This window comes from Arachis ipaensis, chromosome B08 (genome assembly GCF_000816755.2).
Source record: "Arachis ipaensis cultivar K30076 chromosome B08, Araip1.1, whole genome shotgun sequence".
Lineage (NCBI taxonomy): Eukaryota > Viridiplantae > Streptophyta > Magnoliopsida > Fabales > Fabaceae > Arachis > Arachis ipaensis.
The window spans coordinates 45,862,695-45,874,667 of record NC_029792.2 but is presented as its reverse complement, the minus strand read 5'-3'; the positions used below and the strand labels follow the sequence as shown (position 1 = coordinate 45,874,667).

Sequence of the window (11,973 nt, the reverse complement as noted above, 5' to 3'; positions counted from 1 at the left end):
CTAGTCACAATTACTAAAAATTACTAGCTTCAAGAATTTTTAATTAAAAAATATTACTAGAGTATTATAACTGAAAATTATATCCTTTATTTATAGTATATTACTTACGGTAAAAATATTATGACATAAAAGCAAAATTTTAAAAGCTGGTTAAATTGTTCGGTCGAATTGGTTGAACTGTAAACTGACAAAATTTGCAGTTTAATTAGAAATTGTTATGATAACAATGGATGTCTATTAATATGGATGGCAAACTTTTCAAAAGTTAACTTCTCGATACAAATTGAGAATTAATGAAGTTTGAATATTTGAATTTTTGCATGTATAAATAGAGGACAAATCCTCAGGCAAATACAACAATAGCAAATTATAATACTAATGAATAGATAGATGATAAGTTACTTTTATTATTATAGTTAAATAATTATATTAGTAAATATTAATACTAGAATCTTCTATTTATTTTATATTTATTATATCTTCGTTAATTATTTATTTCATAATAGAAATTATAACCACCAAATTTAAAAATTATTGTTGAACCATTGAACCTAGGGCTGGCAATGGGTAGGGTAGGGTAGGGTTTGGATTCTACCCTAACCCTACCTGCGGGTTGAAAATTTTCTTAAAACTCTACCCTACTCTATCCGCGGGTTGAGAATCTCTCAACTCTAACTCTACTCGCACCCTAAAATTCTAAACCCTACCCTACCCTACCAAACCCTACCCGCAGAAAAACAAGGTTCTGAAAATCGGTTCGGATCAGTCGGTCGAACCGGTTGAACCATGAACCGCACAAAAAACGATTCGGTTAAAACAGCAAAACTGCAAAATTTGAAAATCGAAATTGAACCGGTGAACCGGCTGGTAACCGATCGGTCAAACCAAATCGTGACCTGGCCGGTTTTTTGGCTGGGCAGCAAAACGTTGCCATTTCAGCCTCTGGAACCCTAAATCTCTAATTCGATCCTCCCCTTTCTCTTCGAGCTTCAGAAACTGAGAACTGAGAGTGAGAACTGGGAACACCTCTCTGACTCTCACACGATCGTCCCTCACCTTCGTCCAGCCACCGCGTCGTGCCATCGCCGTCGTTCATTCGAACAGCCACTGATGAACGAATTATTGATGGTAAAGAATTCACAATAATTTCCTGTTGCAAGTATAGTTTCTAAACTAACAATAATCCTTTCATACAAAAATTGTTTGTCACTAAAGCAAATCTAATAAAAATAATAACCGAAATATTTAAACCTCGGGTCGTCTCTCAAGGAATTGCAGGGAGGTGTAGTTATTATTGGTTATGGAAAAGTATATTTTTCGGTTTTTGAATTAAGGAACAAGGAAAGTAAATGGTAAGAAAATAAACTAATAATTAAGAAAACTCTTGGCAAGGTATGAGAATCAGAAGTCCTATCCTAGTTATCCTTATCAGTTATGATGAGGATTGTCAGTTGCTACCACTTAGTTAACCTCTAACTATGAAGAAAAGTCAAGTGGATGAATCAATTTGATTCCTCAAGTCCTAGTCAACTCCTAAGGAAGGACTAGCTTTAGAGGGATCCAAATCAACCAGCAAATTCCAATTATCAATCGACAAAGGAGTTTGATTACTCAAGAGTCTCTAATTAATCAACCAAAGCCAAAAGGTAATAAAAAGCTAATTTAAAACCCTCCCAAGCATTTTATCAAACACTTGGAGGGTACAACATAAAAACATAGAAAATTAACAAGGAATAATAAATCTAAATAACCAATTGAAAGCATCAATAACATAAATTGAAGAAAACAATCATAAATCTGAAATACCTCAAATTGCATTAAATAAGAAATTCAATCTAACATGAAGGATTCATAAACTAAATTGGCAACATAAAGTAATCAACAAGAGGAATAAGTAAACTAAAGGACTAGAGCAAATAAGAGTAGAAGAGAAACTAATTAAACTATGATAGAAACTTAGCTTGAAATTAAGAAAAGCTAATCCTAAAATCCTAAAACCTAAGAGAGAGGAGAGAGCCTCTCTCTCTAGAAACTACATCTAAAACCTAAATTGTGTATAATGAGAAGTGTCCCCCCATTCCTCTACTCTGCAGCCTCTAATCTATATTTTATGGGCCGAGAACTGGGTCAAAAACAGCCCAGAAATCGTTGGGGGCGAATTCTGATACGCTGAAATTTCGCAGATGCACGCGTGCGTGTCGCTTATCTTCAGAGAAACTATGGCAAATTATATATCATTTTCGAAGCCCCGGATGTTAGTTTTCCAATGCAACTAGAACCTTCTCATTTGGATCTCTGTAGCTCAAGTTATGGTCAGTTAAGTACGAAGAGGTCAGGCTGGACAGCTTAGCAATTCCTTCAGTTTCTTGTATTCCTTCCACTTTTGCATCTTTTACATGTTTCCTTTCCATCCTCTAAGTCATTCCTGCCCTATAAACTCTGAAAACACTTAACACACATATCACGGCATCGAATGGTAATAAGAGGGGATTAAACATAGCAAATTTAAGGCCAAAGAAACATGTTTTCAATCATAGCACAAAATTAGGAAGGAAAATGTAAAACATGCGAATTATATGAATAAGTGTGAGTTTAGTGGATAAAATTCACTCAATCAAGCATAAAATATACCACGAAATAGTGGTGTATCAGCCACCTAATCGCGTAGCAGCCGTCGTTCCTTCGCCAAGCCACCTCTGTCGCGCAGCAGTCGTTCCTTCGAACAGCCACCTCCATCGCGCAACAGCCGTTGTTCCTTTGAAGGTGCTCCACCACTGCTTGGTCACTTGGCGTTGCTGTCTCCGACTCTTCCTATTACATATTATGTTGAAGCCTTGAAGGTGCCTTCGAGCTTCCAGAGTTTCAGGTAATTTTTTTAATTTCTTTTTTCAGTTTAGCATGTCTCTGTCTCCCTGATGAGTTTGATTGAGTAGTTGTTTGATTTTGTGAAGCTCTGTGAAGTGTGAACTGAAGTCACTGCAATGTGACATGATGAACTCTAAAACTGTGAACTCTGTCTCCCTATTTTATTTTTCTTTGAACTGTGTAGTGTGAAACTGTGAACTGATTCAACTGATCCTGCTAAAACTGAACTGTGAATTTTGGTTAATAATTGTTGTTTACTGATTACTGAACTGATTTTGCTTTGTTTACTGAACTGGATTTTGTTGTTTGTTGTGAACTTGAGAGTTGAGATTATTGGATTGGATTGCTAGTAATGTTTAGGTATGGATGAAAGTATCAACCAAGAACTACCTAGGAATGATAATGCTGAAAATAATTCTGCTTCGAATGAACCTTCTCTTCCTCCCGCATCTAACGATAGTCAGGATGATATCTAATTGATTGCATCTCAAGCAAAACATTAGCTACAGAATGAGAGAGACACCGGTGATCCAACCAAGCAGAAGTGAGGAGAACATGTGTCTGAGGAACTGGAAAGCAGCCAGAATGCAGAGTCCGTTGTAGGATAGCAAGTGCAATTGGGAGTGGATGAGAACTTTGGAGGGTATAAGTTAGCAAGAAAGAAAGGGCTATCTTAGGCTTAGAGCGAGGTCTAAGAGGTATAAAAGATTGCAACATTTTATCAATGACTTGCATTTGCATGTTCTGGGAAAATGAAGAAAAGAAAGAAAAAGGATTATTGTTTGAACTATGGCAGGACTCTAAGGGAATGAGAAGGTCAGGGATTTTAACATAGTTTTTGGCTTCCACTTCAACTCTAATATCCTTCTCAAGCTTTTGCAGTGATGACACCAAACGTACCAAATGGCACTGGTTCAAAAGAGGGTGGAAAGGTAAAAGAAACCTATGCATTGTAGCTGCAAACACCATTCTTAGTAAATTAATATACTCTAAAGGCACCTTGTGACTCAAGAAACATGAATCCTGTTCAAAGTTAGTAAAAAAAGGAGATAATTTGAGTCAAATAGATGGAAGTTAATAATAAAGCACCTTTGTTTTAAAGTTTACATTAGACTATAATTATATTTTCATGTATTTATTTATATTTTATTTATTATTTTATTATAAAACAATTTTTTTCGGTTCAACTATGGTCAAACCGATTAAACTTATAAACCAATAAACCAATAACTAAAACGATTCAATGACCGATTCGGTTTTTAGAACCTTACAGAAAAATAAAATTTTTTTAAGCAAATATAAAATTCAACTTGAACTTGATAAAAACCGGTCAGTCAAATCAAACCGAAACTCGTTCGGTTTTCAAAAATTTCTCCAAACCGCGCCGTTTTGTTTCACACTTCAAAGAAACTCTTAACAAAACTGCAGCATCTTCACGACCTCACTGACGTCACTCCTCCTTCCAGCCCCCTTCCTGAATCAAAAAGCAACCCTAGCCTCCAAACTCCAAAGACTCAAACGGCAACCCTAGCCTCCACTCACTCACTTACCCTCTCTGAACCAGTTAACCCTAAAAGGCCACCCCAGTCCCGCGATTCATCAACTCATCATCAACACTCATCAGAGAGCCACCAAGCAGCAGGCAGCAGCTCCTACCATCGCCGAACTCCTCTCCTCGGCCAGAGATCGCCGTCGCCGCCGGAATTGTGACTGATAGAGGGTGCCGTCTCCGAACACTCACCCTCTTCTCCTCGCGGTGGAGCTCGGCCGTCGTCTCCTCGCCGTAACGAGCTCTGTTCCCGGCGTCTCTCTCTTCAAGCTCTCTCTCTATCTCGACGAGGTCAGTGTCAGCGCCGTGTTCCTCCGAGCTCACTCTGTCACCGCTGTTCCTCCCTCGGCGTCTCACCGGTAAGCCACTTCTTCAGTTTCATCTTTACTTTCTAGTTAATTTTTAAGATTCTGAGCTGAGTTTGTGTTCTAAAATTGGATTCTGAACTTATTGTTGTTGTGATTCTGAAGTTATTGTTGGCATGAAGTTTTTTAGTTGTTGCAGTTGGTTCTGTTGCCGAATTTGTGTTGCTGCTTCATTGTAATTACTAATTTGCAATCATATAATTTCTGTTGTTACTGATTTTAGATCTGAAATTGTGGTTGATGATTGCTGAATTGTTGCTTGATTCTGGCAAGATTGAAAGCATATCTGGTTGTTAGCGATGATTGAACCATCGTAGAGCTTTTCCTTCCATAACTTGAATCATTGAATGATTAGCTATGCTCCAGTGCTGTTCTGTACTCTATAATCTGTATTTTTGCCGTTGATTGAATCATTGAATTATTAGTTCACTGCTGGGATTTTTTTTGTTAATTTTTGGAAAAAGATTTTTAATCATTGTTAAAATTGTGCTGAAATTTTGTTAAAATTGTGATCAGCTGAAAATCTTGTTAATCTTTATTAAAATTAGGCTGAAAATTTTGTTAAAAGTTGTTTGGAGTTTCTATTTGTTCATTATGATCAATCTTTTGTTTGAGAAGAAATAAATTTGTCATCTTTGTTTTTAATGAAGAAATAGATGAATTGAATTAACTCAATTAACTAGATAAGGAGTTGAACGAATATTTATTATTGATTTGGTTAATTCAATGATTTTTTTGTTTCTTGTGCCTATATTATTTTGTTAAAATTGTGATCAGCTGAAAATCTTGTTAATCTTTATTAAAATTAGGCTGAAAATTTTGTTAAAAGTTGTTTGGAGTTTCTATTTGTTCATTATGATCAATCTTTTGTTAGAGAAGAAATAAATTTGTCATCTTTGTTTTTAATGAAGAAATAGATGAATTGAATTAACTGAATAAACTCAATTAACCAGATAAGTAGATGATCAAATATTTATTATTGGTTTGGTTAATTCAATGAATTTTTTTTTGTTTCTTGTGACTATCTTAAATTTCATATAATATAAATTTTATACTTATATAAGTTTTGACCTTTAATATTTGGTTTTTTATATTTGACTCGTGTTGTATTTAAATGTGATTAGTAGATTTTAATTGGAATTATACTTTTAATTTGTATATATTTAAGATTTATATCAGAATATATTTATATTTATATATTTATATATAATTTGATATGTTATTTTATTATAATTTAGTCATTTCAGTTGAACTACGGTTGAACCGATTAAACCTCTAAACTGATGAATCAGTAGCTCGAGCAGTATGATGATCAGTTTGGTTTTTAGAACCTTGCGTAAAAGTCATATTATAAAAAGATGTTTGCATTTTCACCCTAAATGATGATTTTTTTATGGAGTAAAATGATTTCGTTAAGAAATTGGATTTTTCCATCATATAGTGAATGTTAAATTTTAAGAGTGGAGAAAAAAAAAAGGTAAGTATTACTTGCTGGAATAAAAATCGGTTTCCTGTTTTGCTTTTATTTTTTTCTTCTTTTAACATTTCTTCTGTTTTGTTTTATTGACTGGGTTCTTTGATTCTTGATTAAAGAAAAGTTAATTACCATCTAACAAAACCTAAAAAGAATTATATATGAACGTCTAATTTTGATTCTTGATCAAGGGGTTGTGTGGTTGTGGCGAATTGGAGGATGGCTTCAAGGTATTTGATGAATTTTCCCAACTAGGGTGTGAGCCCAATGTGAGGACTTTTGCTACTTTGATGCATGGATTGTGCGAAAAAGGGGATTTGGATGGTGCTTTTGGGTTGTTGGAGAGAATGGAAAATTGTGGGGTTGGTGCTGACATCGTGGTTTTTAATGTGCTGATTTCGGGGTTGAGGAAGCAAGGGAGGGTCGACGAGGCAAAGGTGTTGGAGAGATTGATGATGGAAAAAGGATGTGATCCCAATGGAGGGTCTTATCAAGAAGTGGCGTATGGGTTGCTTGATAATGAGAGATTTGAGGAAGCCAAAGAGATCATGGAGAGAATGGTGTTGATGGGGTTTGGCCCTAGTTTCGTGTCTTATAAAGTTCTTGTGAAGGGTATGTGTGAGAGGGGTGTCATTGGGGAGGTCGATTGGGCTGTAAGGCAGATGATGAAGCAGCGTTTTGTGCCAAAGATGGGGATGTGGAAGCAGATCTCTTGTATTTTTTGTCTGGCTCTAAAATATTGATTTAAAAATCTTGTTAACATTTATATGCACTCTTTAGTTTATATACTTTGTTGATAAGGTAGACATCTAAAGTAGTTCAGTGGTATTCAATGTTAAAAGCAATAAAATAAAAATAACTTATTATGAGAAAAAAAAATCATATATAATTATTTAATTATGACCGGCTTAACCAGTTATCTAACGGTAGAATCAGTAATCCATTAACCAAGTACTCTAACGGGATCGATTGTTGGTTTGGTTTTGATAATTATGTTTCTAATTGTGATTGTGTTAGTACGTTGTTATTTGTTAGTGACACTAATCAAAGCAAATCATGTTTTGTTGAATGTTAAAGTCTTCTATTAAACAGGGTCGAAGAAACACTATCAACGTTCTCTCATTTAACTTAACTTTTTTGGTTGCTGTTTTTCAATTATTTAATTTTAATTTGTGATTTGAGGTTTCAAATTATGTTGTTTTAATTTTAGTGTTCTAATTTTAATTTGTGCAGTTCTAATTTTCGTTTAGTGTTCTCTATTCTTATTTTATTTTTTTGTGATATTTCTGCAGTTTGATAATAGTAAAGTGACAGCATTGGTGAAACAGAAGGTGGAGTTGATGAAGGTCATGGTGAAACATCGAAAAATCGAATCAAATCAATCAATTTCAATTCAGTTTGGTTGGCCTCAAAAAAATCAAACCAAACCAGACCAATAAATTTTTTTACAATTGGATCGGATGTTTTTTCCCCCTAAAAACCAAACCAAACCAAACCGCGCTGCGAACACCCACAGTGTCCATATCTCCTCAATAGAAACAAAGGACACTAAGCACTAATATACGACACCCACAATTAGCATTGATTTGCCCTCGCCTGCTCACCTTCTTGAGCCACCACCATGACCTCACCGAGTCTGCTCAGATCATTTCTCCGCTCCACCGAAACCCTAATCCCCCTGTCTTCCCATCACATCATCTCCTTCAATTTCTCACAAAACCTAAACCAACAATCTTTCTATTCTTCTCGCTCCAATTCCCTGATTGGGTCTCCATCTAGAGTCCAGAAGCTCATAGCTTCCCAATCGGACCCTCTTCTCGCCAAAGAAATCTTCGAATGCGCCTCTCGCCATCCCAACTTTAGCCATTCTTACTCTACCTACCTCATTCTTATCCTCAAATTGGGCCGCACCAGGCAATTCTCCCTTGTCGATGACCTTGTTCGTCGCCTCAAATCCGAATCCTACCCAATCACTCCTACCCTGTTCTCCTACTTGATCAGAGTCTATGGCGAAGCTGATTTACCCGATAAGGTTCTCAAAACCTTCTACACTATGCTTCAATACGGTTTCAAGCCTTTGCCCAAACACCTCAACCGCATTCTTGAGATTCTTGTATCCCACCGCAACTTTGTTCGACCTGCATTCGATCTCTTCAGGGATGCTCATAGGCACGGTGTGTCACCCAATACTCAGTCCTACAATATTCTCATGCGGGCTTTTTGTTTGAATGGAGATATTAGCATTGCTTACCACCTGTTCAACAAAATGTTTAAGAGAGATATTGTTCCTGATATTGAGTCTTACCGGATTCTGATGCAGGCGATGTGTAGGAAGAGTCAAGTGAATGGAGCTGTGGATTTGTTGGAGGATATGTTGAACAAAGGGTTTGTTCCTGACTCTTTGACTTACACCACTTTGTTGAACAGTTTGTGTAGGAAGAAGAAGCTTAGAGAAGCTTACAAGCTTCTTTGTAGGATGAAGATCAAAGGGTGCAATCCTGACATAGTTCATTATAATACTGTTATATCGGGGTTCTGCAGGGAAAGGCGCGCCCATGATGCCTGTAAAGTTATTGCTGATATGCAGAACAATGGGTGCTTGCCTAATGTTGTGTCATATCGAACTTTGGTTGGTGGGTTATGTGACAAAGGAATGCTTGATGAGGCAAATAACTACATGAAGGAGATGCTGTCTAAAGGTTTTTCTCCGCATTTTGCTGTTATTCATGGCCTAGTAAAGGGTTTCTGCAATGTTGGTAAGATTGAGGAAGCTTGTGGAGTTCTGACCAAATCGCTTGAGCATGGGGAAGCTCCTCATATAGATACCTGGGCGATTATAATACCTTTATTATGTGAAGTGGACGATGGTGTGAGGAGCAGAGATGTTTTGGAGCAAGTTCTCAAGATTGAAATAACAGGTCATACTAGAATAGTGGATGCTGGTATTGGTTTGGAGAACTACTTAATTAGGAAGATACGAGCCAATCCAAGAGCATCTTAATGCAGGTTTTTGTCCCCCATGTTGGATCAGCTTCATTTTCAGTTGAAAATGGGTTTAAAGTCTATCTGTGGAGTGCAGACACGCTTATGATTTAATTGTAAAGATGCATGAACTCATTATAATGCAGAACAAAATTTAGTCAGATTGGTGGCCTTCAGCTTAGCAAAGGCAATTTCAGAATCATGGGAGGGAGACATTTGGACGTCTTAGGACAGGCTGTCCTCAGTAAGGGTGCCCCAGCATGCAACATGAGGAGTGAGCACTTTGGAAAGGCCACAAGGTGCTGCAGAGGACAATGTGGCCCAAGGCAGATGTTCTTGTTTTCTTAACTAGCGTAATTTGATTGATGGGCCTACTTGCATCAGTGAAGGTGTTCTCATGGACACTGGACTACTGGAGTGGCTGAAATAGGCAGATTCTGCTCATGTGACATTGGTGTTTGCAGGAGCTAGAACTTGTAATAATGGACAGTTCTAAAAATGCCTTAACATGGAAGCTTCATGGAAATTGGAAATTGTTTTTGTTATGGAAAACAATTTATGGGCTCTTTGGAATTTGGATGTTACATCTCACGGCAATTTCAATTCCTCAGGAATGGAAGAACGGACCAGCATTTGGAATGCCAGGGATTCAGGTTGATCGAATACATGTTTTGAAGTTCAGGGAAGTCAGAAATGATGCATAAGAAAGAGCCAGAGGAGATGGACCAACTTTATAAACTTAACTACTTAGTAGAGGTCAGTAGTTATTCTTTTTCTTTTCCTCCCTCATTTATCACCAATGTTTGTGGAACTAGTGTCAATAATGAAAAGATTACAAGAATCATATATATCCATGTGATATACTTACGAGAAAAAAGTATTTGATGCATATTTTTATGAGAGTTACATTTGATGGAGCTGCCTTAAATATTTACAGAATTATCCCAATTTATTTTTGTATTTAGTATTTACCCATTAGAGACAAAACTTCATATATTCTTTAAACAACCCCGCACATGATTACAAAACCAGCAACACTTGTCCAAGCTAAGAACAAGAACAGAGACAATAAAATGAACTACCCTCGATCCCACCCGAAGACATACATCTTCCCCTGGCAGTGAGAGCACGCGGGCGGAGTGGGGGATCGAACTTGGTAGTAGTAGTAGTACCTCTGTCGATCTCGATCCATGGGCCGAGCATAGTCTCCGTTTTAAAGCTATTTTGGCTTTAGTTATTTATAAATTCTAGCACTTCAGATTACATGATGCAATTAATTAATATTTTCAAATTACTATTATTGTTTTCCTTTCTTAATGAATAAGAATAACTGACTTTTGGAACAATACCTTAAATGTTCTTACTTATTATGAAATTTGAATCTATGTTCATATTCTTCTTGAGATTAGCCTAACTGATGTAATATATGAGTTTTAATTTACGCTATTGTTTTTCTCCTGATTTTTCAAATTTGGATAAGCAAAATAGACGCACTTTGTAACAATAAGTTTTAAGCAATCTGCATAACACAATTTTGTAGTTTTCATTTAGAATATTGAAGAGTCTATTTGGTCAAAATTATTGTGAAGTCCTGTTGTTGGAGAGTAGTATTCGTTCTCTTGTTTTGCTGTGAATTTTCCTTCTCTAATAACATGTCTAGTTAATTATAATGAACTTGTCTTTGAGGAGGATTTTTTAAGTCTTCTTATTAGTGAATTTGGTTGAGATAATCATTGCCTGATCAAAACTTCTTTCTTGATGGTAGGCATTGAAACAAGAATTCGAGAAGAGAGGATGATCGGGTATATGCAAAAATCATATCATCAGTGGCAACAATAACTACTTGAGTTTGACTTTGAATAATTTTTTAAAGAACCAGACAAATTAGATCTTTTACCAATGTCCATATGCGTTGATCCAAAAAGTTTATTGTAGGTTATTAATAGGTTAAACTTTTGAGACTGAAGTTGGCCTGATCTCATTAGCTCTTGGTTAATAACTCAATAGGATGAATTAGTTTAGTCCGTTGTCATGTGTTATTTAGTTCAAACCCTGTTAAGGCGTGGCAAGTGGGGAAGCCCGCCTCCGCCCCACCTTGGCAGAAGTCCGTCTTTTGGCGGGCTGGCCCGTCTCGCCTTGCCTAGTGAGGCGGTCTTAGAATCTCATCCTGTCCCGTCTAATTGTGGGCTGGCGGGCTAAGCCCGCCAAAGCTCCTTTTTTTTTTAAACTATTAACTATTAAATAATATATATAATTTTATAATCATATTAATAAATTTATAATTTTTAAAGGCTCTAAAATCTAAAACATAATTATAAATATTCACTCCAAAGCAAAATAAACATAATTCAAAACATAATTATAAATATTGTCTCAAAAACAACATAAACATAATCTAAAATACTCAATTTTTATCTTCATACTCTTATAAGTTGGGTTGGGGGAAGTTGGATTTTGGCAAAAAAATTAAGCCCGGCGGGAAAGCCTGCCCCGCCCAGTGAAAACCCACAATTTAAGTGGTGCGAGTTAGGTAGACTTTTGCTCTTTGACGGTCCCAATTTTTCAGACCGATCTGTCTTTTTTGGCGGGTTACGCGAGTCGGCCTGGCGGATTTAGGTTCCTTTACAACCCCTACCTATTATTCTTGTATTTTTATGATTTTGAGATTTAGATAAATTTTTTGACCTGAATAATTTTTTTTTTATTCTGAGATTTGGATAAATTTCTTTGATGTGCCA

General features: G+C 36.4%; 2 protein-coding genes across 3 annotated transcripts; both read left to right on the top strand.

The window, feature by feature from the left end:
* On the top strand, window positions 4,279-11,126 carry LOC107613377 (pentatricopeptide repeat-containing protein At4g01400, mitochondrial-like). 2 transcript variants are annotated; one of them, XR_001614018.2, is made up of 3 exons: window positions 4,279-4,773; window positions 7,546-9,991; window positions 11,001-11,126. XR_001614018.2 is itself a non-coding variant. In XM_016315345.2 (2 exons), exon 2 carries the CDS (start codon window positions 7,875-7,877, stop codon window positions 9,252-9,254), a length of 1,380 nt encoding a protein of 459 aa, XP_016170831.1. In that variant the 5' UTR covers window positions 4,279-4,773; window positions 7,546-7,874; the 3' UTR covers window positions 9,255-10,152. The 2 variants fall into 2 exon arrangements, 1 of the variants encoding a protein (XP_016170831.1); XM_016315345.2 differs by lacking the exon at window positions 11,001-11,126 and having other exon boundaries at window positions 7,546-10,152.
* LOC107611010 (pentatricopeptide repeat-containing protein At3g14580, mitochondrial-like) lies at window positions 6,224-6,996 on the top strand. Its single transcript, XM_016312979.1, has 2 exons — window positions 6,224-6,256; window positions 6,445-6,996. The coding sequence occupies exons 1-2, from the start codon at window positions 6,224-6,226 to the stop codon at window positions 6,994-6,996; spliced, it is 585 nt and encodes a 194-aa protein (XP_016168465.1).